The following is a 13276-nucleotide window of genomic DNA, read 5'->3' on the forward strand; positions in this document are numbered from 1 at the left end:
CTTTCTGGCTCCCCGCATCAGCCTCCCGCTCCCCACCTCTTCCTTCTTCCTGGTCTCTCAATTTCGAGTCCCTTTCCCCGAAAACGTGCCCTGTGCCATCTTTTTCTCCCTTTTTTCCCTTTTTTTTTTTTCTTGTTGTCCCTTTGTTACTTCTGCTTCGAGCCCTTCGGCAGGGTAAAGCATGAAGTTCAATTAGAAGCCTGATTGTGGCGGCAATCTGATACCCTTGATGTAAAACCGACACCTGTTGTCATGGTGTTGTACTTGCTTGCAGGAAGCATCCGGAAAAAAAGGTCTAGATATGGGTCGAGGTAGGGTCGTGCTGGTCTTAGAGCTGGTGATACTGCTGCTGTTGACCTTGATGGTGGATGATGCAAGCTTGCAGGTCCCACGAAGGCGTACACGCAATGACAACCGCTGTCCGAGGGTAGGTACACCTGATTAGGCGTGTGTCCGGTGTTCTAGCCTTTTCGAAGGTGTTCTCCACCTTCTATTGCAGGTCCGTGCCATGCGAAACTTTGGGCTGAACGCGATGATGGGCCCCTGGTACGTGATGCAGTACTTCGCCTCGACCGAGCTGTCACCTGAGTACGGCTGCATGCGCGGTTCGTTCGTCACCTCGGATGGGTTCGTAACGATGAACTTCACGTACGTGTTCTTGGACGACCCGTTGGCCACCTTTCAGCAGGGTAACATCACGTGGATCATCCCAGACTACAGCCAACCAGCGCACTGGGTGCACGCAGAGAGCAGCTGTGAGACAACACCCTTTTGAAGCCCCTTCCTTGCAGACATGGAGCAGCTTATTGGCTTCGCATTTTCTTCCACAGATGAGGAAATCTACAACACGTACGTGATCGACACGGACTACCGCTCGTGGGCGCTCATCATGCATTGTGCGGAGAAGACCAAATCCCAGAAGTACCTGTCTGCGCTGATGCTGTCCCGTGAGCCAACGCTCGGTCAGAATGTGGTCAACTTCTTACGGTAAGGTCGTCGTAAGCTGTCAAAGTAGTGACAGCTAGCACTCACCCTTTTGCTAATTTCCCACGCGTTACGATTCCCAACAGCGAGAAGCTACCCCGGTATGACATCGACGTTGAGAACATGTACCCGATTCCACAGGAGAACTGCACCGGGATGAATCCGGAAGCGTACGCCTACCAAATGGTGAACCACGCCCCGTAGCGCGCCAATGCGTCTTACTTCTTGTTGTGACAGGTGTCAAGTGAGACAGTTTGTCCCTTTTTTTTTTAGGACTCCCGATATTTAGTTAAACAGGTCTCGTACTGTCGTTTGGGTGCGAATAAAAGTAGCGCACATCCACACTGATTGCTTTCGTTGGTTAGGGAGAAGGGGAGGACTAAGCTTCAACCACCTGCAGCAGTACAGGCTCGGTAACGGCTTGAATGAGCCTCGGGTAACCTTCGGGACGATATGGGTATCTTTTTGCCTTCTGAAAGTCGCATGATTAGAAATCAATTGATGCCTATCGCCACCACCAGCTCCCTCCTCATCCTCACCCCTCCCGCCCCTGACATCTCCTCCTCAGGTCAAGGGGCACGCGGGTGGTGGTAGGCTCGAAGCAACCCGGCTCAGACAAGGAGTTTCACCAGTATCGGCGCGGGTTTTGCACACGTCCGAATCCTTCTCCTCCTCGTCCTCCTCCTCCTCCTCCTCCTTCCTCCACCACCCCCTTCTCCGTTCGCTCTTTCAACAGCTCTTCCCCCCCCCCCCCCCCCCCCCTAGCGCTATCTCGGGATATGGCGAGAAAGTCGCATCGAACCGCGAGAAAGGAAAGTCGCGCGAGAAGAAATGCGCGCACCAAAGGCACCGAATCCGACGGCCGTGCTCGGTGGCCGGGGTCGATAGGGGTTTTTTTTTTTGCGTGGCAGAGGGGCTGAAGGAAGACGCAAAAGCGTCATAAGATATAAGTCAAACAGGTACTCCATCACGCGGGCCGTTTTTGCGCATGGGGCTCCATTCTTAACCGGTCGCCTTCGGGAGCTAGGGGGTTGTGAAAGAAAGAAAAAAAAGGGAAGAAAGCAAAAAAAAAAAAACGGACATAGCGCACTGACGAGTGCCGATGGATGGGTAGAAGGGGGGGCGGGGGAGGGGAACCCTTCGGTAGACCCGGTATGCTCACCCTCCCCCCCCTTGGCCGGTTCGGGTTTGCAACAACAACAGCAACAACAACAAAAAAGCCGTCAAACGAGAAAGGGAGCGCGTGTGTGAAGGGAAATGAAATGCACCGCGTAGTGTTTGTTGGGAAAAGGAGGAGAGGGGAGGGGGGGGGGGAAGCGTGGCGTGGAGCCCTTTCTCGAGTGCGCATCCCGTCCGACGGAAAACCCAACCCCACCCTCTGATGCCGTCCCTTTTCGTTCATTGAAGGCGGCGAAGAAAAAGCGGTCCCCAAACTAGCCCACAAGGGGACGTAGAGGAGAAAAGGAAGGGGAGGGGGGGGGGGCTTATCGATAAAAATAAAATAATATAACAAACTCTCGCTCACCCACGGAGAGGTGTTGGTGGGGGGGGGGGGGGGGGGGTGGGACAGGTAAGTCCTTTCCCAGGCCGCAACGCCGAATGACCATTTTTCCAGCCACCTTTCCGTCCCGGATCTGCTCCGTGAGGGCAAGTTCCGTTTGAAAGGGGGGGCTTGCATTAGCCCCCCCACCACCAACGGTTTGTTTGTGTTTTTGCGGCCGGCCGGTCCTGTGACAGCTACCACCGATTGACGTACAAGTCAAACGTCAGCGAGACGGCTTTCGAGGGAAAAACGCACCCGAAAGCTCATCCTGATCGTACCGGTGGGTGGCCGGGGGGGGGGCAGTGGAGAGGGGGGGGGGGGGTATTAATGTCAGGTGCGCACGCCGTGGGAAATGGTGGAAATGGGGGGAGGGGGGGAAGGGTCCCCCTACCTGCCCGATATGGATCGAGAGATCGGGTGCGTTTTATTAGCTATTAGCTGTTTTGCTTTTTTGTTAATGAAGTCGCGGAAGAGAAGCGGCTCGAAAGCGACAGACCTCTTAACCTATATTTGGGTGGTGTGTATGCGAGCATGTGTGCGTGTGTGTGTGTGTATTGTTCTTGATGCACGAGGGCCATGGATACGGCGAGCACGCATTATCAAACGGCTCACGCACGTGGCGTCTTTGAGTCGTTGCATTTCAAACGCGAATTTGCAGATGAAATCGCACGAATTTCTCTGGACTTTTGGTGGAGGGGATGGAGGGGGGGTGGTGGGTTGGATTCAGGTGCAGCCTTCTCTCTCCTCATCCCGCCTTCCCTCATCCCCCCCCCCCCTCCCTCCGATGGAATGACACACGCACTGACCGTCGATGTCCCGCCATTCATGCCCGAGGTCGTGTTTCGACACTTTTATTTCGCGTCCCAACGAGCTCTCGGGAAACTCTGACCTCATTCGGTGGAATCCACTTAACGTCCACTCTCCCCACCCTCCAACCCTTGGCCACCCTTGGCCCCTTGCCCCCCGGATGGACCTGTCTAGCCAGCATTCAGCTCTCACTCTCACTCTTCGAAGGCCCGGGTGCTGACAGGCTGGGCAGGCCGCGCATCGCACACACACACACGCACACACACACATAGCGCCGTATCTCACAGTGACATTCCTTCCCCCCTTCCCCCCCATTCCAGGAGGTCTCGTCTCGTGCCACCGTCTCTCCGTCTCTCTAGCTCGCTCTCTCTCGCTTTCTCTTGCCCCGATAGGCTCCGGAGTCCGGACGACTGGGCTGGACACTGCGGTAGACCCTCGGTGTGAAGGGCGACAACTTCAACCCCCCCCTCCCCTCCCCCCCGACAAAGGAGAATGGAGCGGGAGGGAAAGGGCAGAAGGAAAATATTTGTGACTGATTTCTTTTTTCCTAATGTTATTTTCTTTCCCTTTCGTTCCGTTTCACCACACCGTGGCCCCCGGGGTGGGAAAGAAGCCCCCTTACTGGCAGGGTAAGAGGAGGAAGCAGGGGGAGGGGAGGGGGAAACCGGTCGGCCGACTCCCCAATCAGCACGTGAAGCCCCCGCCGGATGCCTACATCTGGTGTGTCTCAGCCAGCCAGCGAAGATGCACAGCCTCCGGTACGGCTTCTGCACTTGACTAATGGGTTTCGAATCACGGACCCCCCACCCCCCTCCAACCTCCCTCCCACTCCCCTCCATGCCCACAGCAATGTGTGAGGAGCAAGTGCGGCATTTTCACCGGAGCGCATTCACCAGAGCCCACCGACATCTAGACATCTCGCCAGGTTCTACTTCAGGTGCGCTTCTGTTTTCTCTTCCGGACGCACGCGTGCCATCTTTTTCTTCGTTTTTTTTTCTCCTCTTTTTCTTTGTCTATTTGTGTTTGTTTGTTTGATTTTCTTTTTTCCGCTCTTTCCTTTAGCTTTGTTGTTTTGTTTTTGTTCGTGCCGCTTTCCAACTCGCTCCCGACCGACCCGGAATTGGACCAAAAAAGGAGCCCGAGCAGGTGACGAGGGATCGCGATTGATACGAGGTGATCTGCTGATGTACGTCGCGGCACATGTTCCCTTGGATGCCATTCACACAATCATTCGCATATGAAAGCTTCTTTAGCTAGAGAATGAGCACATTCATAAAGATCGCGTCAGAATGTCCAGAAGACCTGGAACCTGAGCGTAGTATCCGTCCGTGAGCTTTCTACATTAACGCTCAGTTCCACGACCTCACCGAGCGTTTGACAAACTCATTAACAGCTGCAGGCTACGTAACGCTTGCTCAGCAATCGTGACCCAGTAAGGTCGTCGCAGCAGGCTGCTGGGTCGATAACCTGCCCTAAAGAAGCTGCTAAGGGTCGCTTTCCGCATGGGCGGGTCTCATGAAAGCGTTCTAGTTTTCAACCTGCTGTCTGACAGTAGTTCGTGCTAATGACAAGGACATTCCTGCGCTTGGCTGCTGATAGGTGTGATAAGGCGTCCCGTGAAATTTGACCGGAATTCGGCTCAAGGACTTGCAGCGTGGTGTCGAAAATGTTCCAAACTCGCTCCAACGTCGTCGTGACCCAATCAAGAGGAAGTCTTGGGGGGAAAACTGGAGAAGGGAGGGCGGTACAGGATAAGCCTGGGGGCACACGAGCAAACGAGAGTAGAAGCCTCAGGAAGCGATATTCAGCCGAAGAAGAAACACGAAAGACAGGAATCGAAAATTAGAAGACAAGACCAACAACAGCAAAAAAGGGATAATACAGATACCAGAGAGAGAGAGAGAGAGAGCAAAAGAAAGAGAAAGACAGAATACGAAACAAAAGAACGCCGAAAATAACAGCAAGAAAATTGCAGAAAGCTGGCCGAAAAGGGAAATGAAGGTCTGGAATGTGCGAAAGAAAACCTGACAAGAAAGAAACCAGAAGCGAGAAGCAGAGAAGATAAAAAAACGCAGCGTTGGAGGGAAAACATTCACATGGGCAAAATAGCAGGCTCCCCTCCTTAAAAACTTTGCCGGTAGGGATGGGGAAAGAAAGAGAAGGAGACACGTGGTTGTCACCCTGCCAAGGCGAAAGAAAGGGAGGTGTATGGAGAGATGAAAAAAAAAAACAAAACGATCAAGAGGGATGAGAATGGGAAAGAAGACGTGAGGAGAGATTCGGCAGAAAGTACGAAAAACAAAAAAAAAACGGCAACGAAATGGCACGAGATAATCGGTCGAATGGGAGGGCGAGAGTGAGAAGGAACGAGCGGGAGGAAGAAACAAAAAAATTGCAAAAAAAAAAAACATTTGCACCACGGGAAGAAAGTCGCCAAAGCAGCGACGGCCCCGAACAGAAAGCTTGTGAACTGAATAAAGATATATAAAACACGAAAATAACACTATCACTCAAAATTGGCACTTTCCAAAACGACCGGGCCCTACCTGCCACATCTGGTTGGTCGCCTAGATGGTGTGACGACCTCCAGGAAGCTGACAGCTGGCGGTTCTAGAGTCCTTTCCACGCATGTGATGTGAGCTAGCTCGCAATTAGTATAGCAAGAGCTTTCCAACCGTAGTAATCCGTGCTAATTCTACCTTTGCCATATGCTGAGGCTTCCCACACCTGAGAAGTTCCCCAGTCACTGGATGTATGCTCCAAAATTCCAAACATGTCGTGAGACATGTCCCGGATCCACCTGTCTGACACACGTACCAGATGGATCTTCACCAAAAACGAAGCGGATCTCGAATCCGAGGCGCGCCAGATTATGCAGTGGCCTCAAAATATGCATTCCATCAACCTGGAACGAAGCCCATCTGGCACCGGGTGGACCACCGGCAACGGCTGTTATCTCTGCATCGTGGAATCCGTTTGGCGGGGTGAGAAGGGAAGGTAGACGGGGTGGAAGGGAGTGTTGAAACAAAAGCGAAAAACCACGCGGTTCGGTGAGCGACCCAGTGGAATTCTAATTGGTCGAAAGTGGTCCACACAGGGTGGACAGTTTCCGCCGACCTATGGAATTGGGTGGTTTGGAGAAGAAGCAAATTACACACACACACACACACACACGCTGGTGGATCTTTGCGGTTCCGCTAGACACCGAGAGATGAGAGGCCATCTTCCGAAAGAGGGTTCACGTCGTCATTGATTTTAACGGACCACCCCGTTTTCTGGACCGTTTCCGTTAACGACGTGTTTTGGGCAAAAATTGGCGAAGTTACACAAAAAAACGGCACCTAAAACGAGAGCACACGTTGTTCCAGCTAGCAGGGGGTTCAAATTAATATAGGAAGAAGCAGTAACAAAAAAAAAACAGATCGCCTAAAACCGTCACCCTGAAAGAGCGGCATCGAGGTTAAGTCCGGTTCAGGTCCACCGAGGTGCAGGACACACTCGAGCAGGTCGCACAATCAGGTCACCTTGCACATTTCGAATTCCGAAACCGTGCCGGACGACAAGCGTGTAAATATCACCCGTTAAACAGCAGCCGGTTGTCCACGGAACGGTAGACGACTGGCGGCCGGTCGCGCATATCCGCTTTACCGCTTTATGGCTCAATTAATCGGGCGGGATTATGACGATAAGCCTATTTTGTGCGGCAATTACCTCTAATTGATGCCGCTTTTGCGCACTAGCCACATTAAGCGCCAACATTCTGCGCGATAATCCTGCCCAAATGGATTGATACGCGTGAGAAAACCCGCCCAGACATGAAGGCGACAACTCCGTTCCGCCCAGTGGAACATCGAGCACGGGAGTTTGACAGCGAGGTAGGTCAGGTGTCAGATGTTTTCGCAAATTTGACGCCGATGTTCAGCTATGTGACCTCTGCTAGTGTCAAGTGACAGACGTTTTGTGTCGTCTAAACATATCCCAACAATCCCTCTGTGAGGTTCTGTCATTGAACTTCTTCCCAGCGCACGTTCCATCACAGAAGCTCTCACAGATCGCCTCTAGGCATCTAGAGGTCACCGACTTCTCGCTGTCGACACTCGTGACCCAGTTTCTTGTTCGTGTTCCCCGGTCCTTTAGGTTCCGCTTCAGAAACGCCTGACCTTGAAAGGGCAGCTGTTCCGTTCTGGAAGACCGGTTCTTGAGACCTAACCAGCCAGAACTCGTCTCCAGTCAGAATGGGAGAACTTTCGCACCGGTGGCTTTCTTTTCCGCCGCTGCAGGTGAGAGCGAACATCGAACCACGAGGTCAGCCTGCGTACGCGTGTCTCCTTCTCGCGCTCTCTCTCGCGCCGTCTCACTCTAAACCGGAGGCTCGCCGGGTTTGGCACCGTGGCCGAGTAAAAAGCCTCCGAGACGGGCTTTTACACACATGGCAGCTTCTTTCGGGACCACAGCGTTGACCGCACCGGTGTTGGGATGGAGAAAGCCACCCAGGAGGGTTGGGAGGGTGAGTGAGAGAAGAAGTGCGATGTGATGGGGCTCTGGAGCGAGACGCACGATGCGAAACAGACGCACAAGCGAAATGGCGAATACGAGAGCGCGCGGTTTTGCTTTCTTTCGGACTCTGAAGCTCGAAAAAAAAGGCGATCCGGTGGGACAGATGACAGTGAGACCGACTACTATGTCTCTTCTTCTCTTCTCACTTGCTTTTTCTCTCTCTCACGCACACACGCGCTCTCTCTCTCTCTCATTCATTTGATCGCAAGCTTCGTGTGCTTTTTTTTTATCAACCCCAAACGCGCCGACCAGCCCTGAAGGCGCGACGAAGAAAGTCGAAAGCGGAGGATGCGAGAGCGAACTGCTGGTGGAGGAGTCGACGCAGCAGCAGCAGCAGCAGCAGCAGCCGAAGAAGGTGGGGTCCCATACATCATCATCTCCACCGGAGAGCCACCGGCTCGGCGCTCGCAAGCAAACGCGTGCTGGTTGCGTTCGGTTCAACTATAACGCTGCAAGCCAACAGGTGAATTAAACATTCTGCCATAGACAACCGTGGTGTTCGGACGCGCGGTCACTAATTGCGGTGCCCTTGTAACGCTCAGTGCCCTTTTTCGGAGCGCTTATCAGCCTATCAGCCGGCGGTGTTGGCGTTTTTTTCCAGCGATCCCAAAGGATCGAGCGTTAGTTTTCATCGCAGCGGGCGTGATTTTTCCACCGAGTGGGTATTTGTTTTCTTTGCGTTTTTTCCTCGTTCGCGAACCGGAAACGGACGGCCGGACATTCACGCGGTTTTCCGCGTGCGCGAGTGTTTAGTGTGCGCGTGTGCACGTGGCGTCCTTTTTCGCGTGGACGGCGTCGAATTTTGGCAAGAGCGCGTGTGCCCGCGAAACGTGTTAGTGTGGAGTCCTTTGTGGCCTGAACAGACCAAGCTAGGTGCAATTTTCGGAGACGCTAATTGTGCCAAATTGCGCCAATTGCGCCAATTGCGCCAAATTACCGATCGTGCAGTTTGAACGCAGCCACCGTCAACGCGTTTGTGCAGCACGCAGCCAGTCGGGTGTGTACGCAGCCAGCCGGAGAAGCTTCAGTCCGTCGTTTAGTGCGACCCACCAGTGAAATAATAGCAAGGTGAGCACTGGATTCGTTTCCCACTTCGTTTCTTCACCCTCTCGTCCTTCTTCTCCTCCCTTCCCTTTGCTGGGGAAGGATACGGTGACGTGTTCGCGTGTCCATGTGTGTATTCTCGTGTGCCAGCCCTGCGAAAAGCGCCTTAAACAGGAGGCCACCGGAGTGCTTGGAAACGTGTACGAACGTGTGTGTGTGAACGCGTGCGCGCGTGTGTGTGTGAGTACGTGCGTCAGCGTGGAAAGCCTTTCCCTCGTTCCTTCCTCCCTCACGGGGCCGGAAGTCCGGCGCCCCTCCGATCGATCAACAATCAAAAAAACGAGTAAAAACTCCGAACCGGTGTTCTGCAAACCGGTAGCAGCCGATTCTGCCTTCAACCAAAAAGCCTGCGGTTCGCTCTCGAGTGGCCCCGAGATTCGTGCCGATGTGCGCCTCCTGCTCGAGGAAAACCCGCTAGAATCGATCGCCCGTGGGATCCTCTTTGATCTTTGAAGCTTCCCGAACGGGCCGCTTGGGGGCGCTGTCGATCGCCTGTCATCGGGACAGGAAGTGTGCGAAGGAAAGAGAGAGTGACGTAGTCACACGTGCAACAGTCGCACGGTTTCATCACGTGGGAAGAGGGGGCGTTTAATATACCAACCAACCCTTAAGAAAACGACCCTTCAATGATGTGAGGGTGTGGCCCTTTTTTTTCTTTCTTTCGAAAACAAGAGAACAACGAGAGGCACGTAAGGCAGGCGAGCGTAATCGGTCACGTTCCTACCGGGTGCCGCTGTTATCGAAGGAACGTGCGAATGCCACCCCCATTCAGGTGCGGAAAACTCACCCTCCAGGGCTGAACCGGCACGGGGTGAATGTTCGATGGTTTCAACGGGGTTTATGAGGTTTTTTTGTGTGCTTTATTCTTATGATTGACTTCCATCCCATCTCCTTCACATGCGCACACACACACACACGCAAACACACACGCGTACACGCGGCTCCTTACCGTTATTGGTGGGGAAATTTGGGGCCTTGAAACGGGTTGCCTTCGCGGTTCCGGTGTGTCGGTTGTGACAACGGCATCCTTCTCTCCGGCCAGCTGTAGGTGTTTGAAAAAAAAGAGAAAAAAAGACGTAACAAATACGGAAAACCCTCCCCCCCCCCCTGTTTTCCACGATGGGCGAAAATTTCGGCCACTACTGAAGCTATGCGAAAAATGGGGCTAATAAGCCCGCGCCGATTCGGTTGCACCGGCACATTACCTGCTCATCCGAAATCGTTGATTAAAATCGGCGTTTCAATTTTTTTCTTCCTTCCTTTGGGCCGCCTTTTTTTTCCTGCCCGTGCGTCTCATTCCCCAGCTGGAAGCCGGCCAGATCGTGACGAGACGCCGCGCCCATTACCTTTCACTGTAACGGCCCTCCTCGGGGAGCTGTATGGGAATCATAAATAATATATTATGTGTAGGGCGAGGCGGAAGGCAAGGTGGGTGGGGGAAAACCGCACGATCTGCAACACATTAGCGCTATTTCTTTTTTTTTTCGGGTGGATGTAGTTTGCGTTGGAGTTCTTTTTTTTTTTTGGCGTTCAAGAGCTTGCCTCCATGCAGCGGTTTGGTCGCTCGAGATACCGTCCCTCGAGCCGTTAGCTGGCGAGCTGGGCAGCATACGGTATTTCACGGTAGTTCGCACTCGCGTACGTGTCACCGCCTCCACCTGTGCAGCCTCTGACGTGCTCGGTTTGAGCGAACAAGCTACCGTTAGTGTCTGCGAGCGCGTTGCAGCTGTTTTCCCAACCCAAATTGGGCTTAGCGTCCTCTTGGGTGTCCTTTTAGCAATGTGGACGAACCAAGGTGACCTTCAGCCAGGCTAATCCTTCAAGAGTCGCCACCATCCGCGTACAAGCCTCTGCCAAATGCGCGAGATTCATGCTAGCGGCTGATAGATGGCGCTACTAATGGCTCCGTCTTTGCGCGTTTTGGTTGACACGGTGTTGATTGGAGCTGGAGGTATTTGGGCACACACAAACACACACCCACACGCACACACTTTCACACACCCCTCACACAGACTCACATACGCACACATACGTGGCTGTCGCATCGATGGTAGTAAATTGGAAAAATAAACAAGAAGTTGAATAGCTAAATCCAAATCTTTTAGCTATGCCAACATCTTGCCAAGTTGCCAATTTGAAGCGCGGCCGTTGGGCTGATTTTGAATGATGTCCCCGTAGGGTGGATCCTAGACCCTAGCACTGGTGCTGCACGGTTCGCTGCTCGCTAGAAACTGATCGTACCGTGGTAGCATTGCTCCGCAGCAAGACACCGCTCACGGTTCTGGCAAGCTTCGGTGGCCATTTTATGCACCCGTGTCACGTTCCCTCCATTTGGGCAGGAAACCCCGTGCGGGTGGAACCGAAACGCACGCCCCGCACAGAACCACCGGATCCCGGGGGCGACGGGTGTATGTAAAGCGACGAGCAAGACCGAAGAACTGCCCCGACTCAACCGCCACCACTGCCGCCGAGAACGTCGATAGAAAAGAATGAATTGAATGAATAATAAAAAAGGTCCAGCGATTTTCGGCCGCAGGGCGCTCGTTACGCATGCAGCCAGCGTCGAGCGCAAGCGCAAAGCGCGACGCGGCTCGAGAGCTGCCGGCCATTTTCGGTTTGACGGCCGGATGAGTTGAAGCCCGCGCGCCGTTGATTAGCATGCAGCGCACCTTGCGGAGGGTCGATGCGACCGGGTTGTGGTGGGCAGGGAAGCGAGACTTCCTGGGGCGACCCTAGAAGGAGCCCTGCGTGCGCATCGAAAACCCGCAAACGGATGGGCACGTACGTGGGGTGCGATGACGTACCGGTGGTCGTCCCAAGATGGGCTGGGATTGGCGATATCGCCGGACATGCCCGCTATATCGGCCATAATGGGTGGCTTCGGGGAACAACAGGCTTCGGGTGCAGTGGTTTCTCGCTGGCCCATAAAACACCCGGCACGATTTGTGACCCCTTTGTGTGGTGCAACGTGATTAAGGGTTAAACAATCTCAGCACCCTATTCGTCGCTCGCGTCGCGGTGGTTCGTCGCTTATGACAAATACGAGTTATCGCAGCAAATGTGAGTGGTTGTGGGCTTTTTTTTGCCATTTCAGCACACTCCCGGTGGCGCTAAAACACAAAAAAATACCAAAAAAGTACACCTTCCGTGTGCAGAGTGCATATGAAAACAAAAGACTTCAACCACCGAACAAGCGACGAACCTTGCTTGGGTGCGGGATCAATCTAAGCCAGCCCACTCGATGTAACCCACCCCTATGGCCAAGGGAAGCATTTCACCTCTCTCCTGTCTTCCTCTCCCTCCCCCTCACCCACCACTCCATGTTGGAGCGTGAAAAAATTCCCAAACTACCGAAGATGCTTCCCAAGCGGCGACATCGATACAAGTTGTTTCGGAATCGGCATTCGCAGCCTCCCAAGTCCGGCGCCTTGCGCGGTACGGTGGGTCGGGTGTGCATTCCAAAAAAGGCGCAAGGGTAGGGGTTGCTGGCGTACGCGGTTTGTGTGGGTTTTGGGGTGAGAGTAGATGACAATCCCTTTCACCTTTCGGGGTTTGGCGCGAAGAAACGGGCCGGCTTCCCACAGGGCAGCGGGAAGTGACCACGATAGGGGTGTAGAGGGTAGTTTTGTTGTTGTTGCTGTTGTTTGGGAAGGGTCACATTCCGCACCGTGCAGCTCCCGGCGCACGTAGAAAGCCACCGGAACGCCCGAAATGCCATCGAATGGTCGAAACGAACAACTCGACGCACTAACACCCCAGAGCCCTGAGGCAGATGCCAAGCAGCCCGTTGCGAACTCTTCCACCATACTCGCCAGCCCTCGAGGCGCCCTTTCCATTTATGCAAATCTCCAACGCCCGAGGCTTGGGCCAATGAATAATCGATTAGCGTTCGATTAGCGAGCGAGGGCTTTCCATTCGCTGGAACCAACCTGCCCTGCTTGTCCATTAATGTCACGTGCGGATGCTGAAGCTGGCTGGTCTATTCTCGCTGCGGAGAGAACACCAAAATGCTCCCAGTCGCGTACAAAATGGCGTAAATTGTGCCGAAATTGGGCACAACTCGTGCACCAACTGTGCAGAACTCGTCACATCGAGCGCGAACGAGAAGGAAAATTGTGGCGGTTGAACGAACTACAGTTCCTCTAAAAGTGTCAAAGAACCCAACGCTATCTCTAATCACCTCCATCTACGACGTTAATTCCTGCTACCTCAAGAAGTAACAAATTCTCTCTTATTCTCTCTCTCTCTCTCTATCCACAGCCGGACCGTTAAAGATTGAGC

At 53.5% G+C, this 13276-nt stretch overlaps 1 protein-coding gene across 1 annotated transcript; it reads left to right on the forward strand.

Moving 5' to 3' along the window:
• The first annotated feature begins 298 nt into the window (after nucleotides 1-298).
• On the forward strand, nucleotides 299-1188 carry LOC128728855 (lopap). Its single transcript, XM_053822503.1, has 4 exons — nucleotides 299-427; nucleotides 500-755; nucleotides 831-987; nucleotides 1071-1188. Exons 1-4 carry the CDS (start codon nucleotides 302-304, stop codon nucleotides 1186-1188), a joined length of 657 nt encoding a protein of 218 aa, XP_053678478.1. The 5' UTR covers nucleotides 299-301.
• Nucleotides 1189-13276: the final 12088 nt, after the last annotated feature.

The sequence above is a fragment of the Anopheles nili genome, chromosome X (genome assembly GCF_943737925.1).
Source record: "Anopheles nili chromosome X, idAnoNiliSN_F5_01, whole genome shotgun sequence".
NCBI classification, from domain to species: domain Eukaryota; kingdom Metazoa; phylum Arthropoda; class Insecta; order Diptera; family Culicidae; genus Anopheles; species Anopheles nili.

Coding starts and splice junctions, on each gene's coding strand:
- LOC128728855 (XM_053822503.1), top strand. CDS start 302: ATGGGTCGAGGTAGGGTCGTGCTGGTCTTAGAGCTGGTGATACTGCTG. Junction 428..499: donor ATGACAACCGCTGTCCGAGG/GTAGGTACACCT, acceptor CTTCTATTGCAG/GTCCGTGCCATGCGAAACTT. Junction 988..1,070: donor AATGTGGTCAACTTCTTACG/GTAAGGTCGTCG, acceptor GATTCCCAACAG/CGAGAAGCTACCCCGGTATG.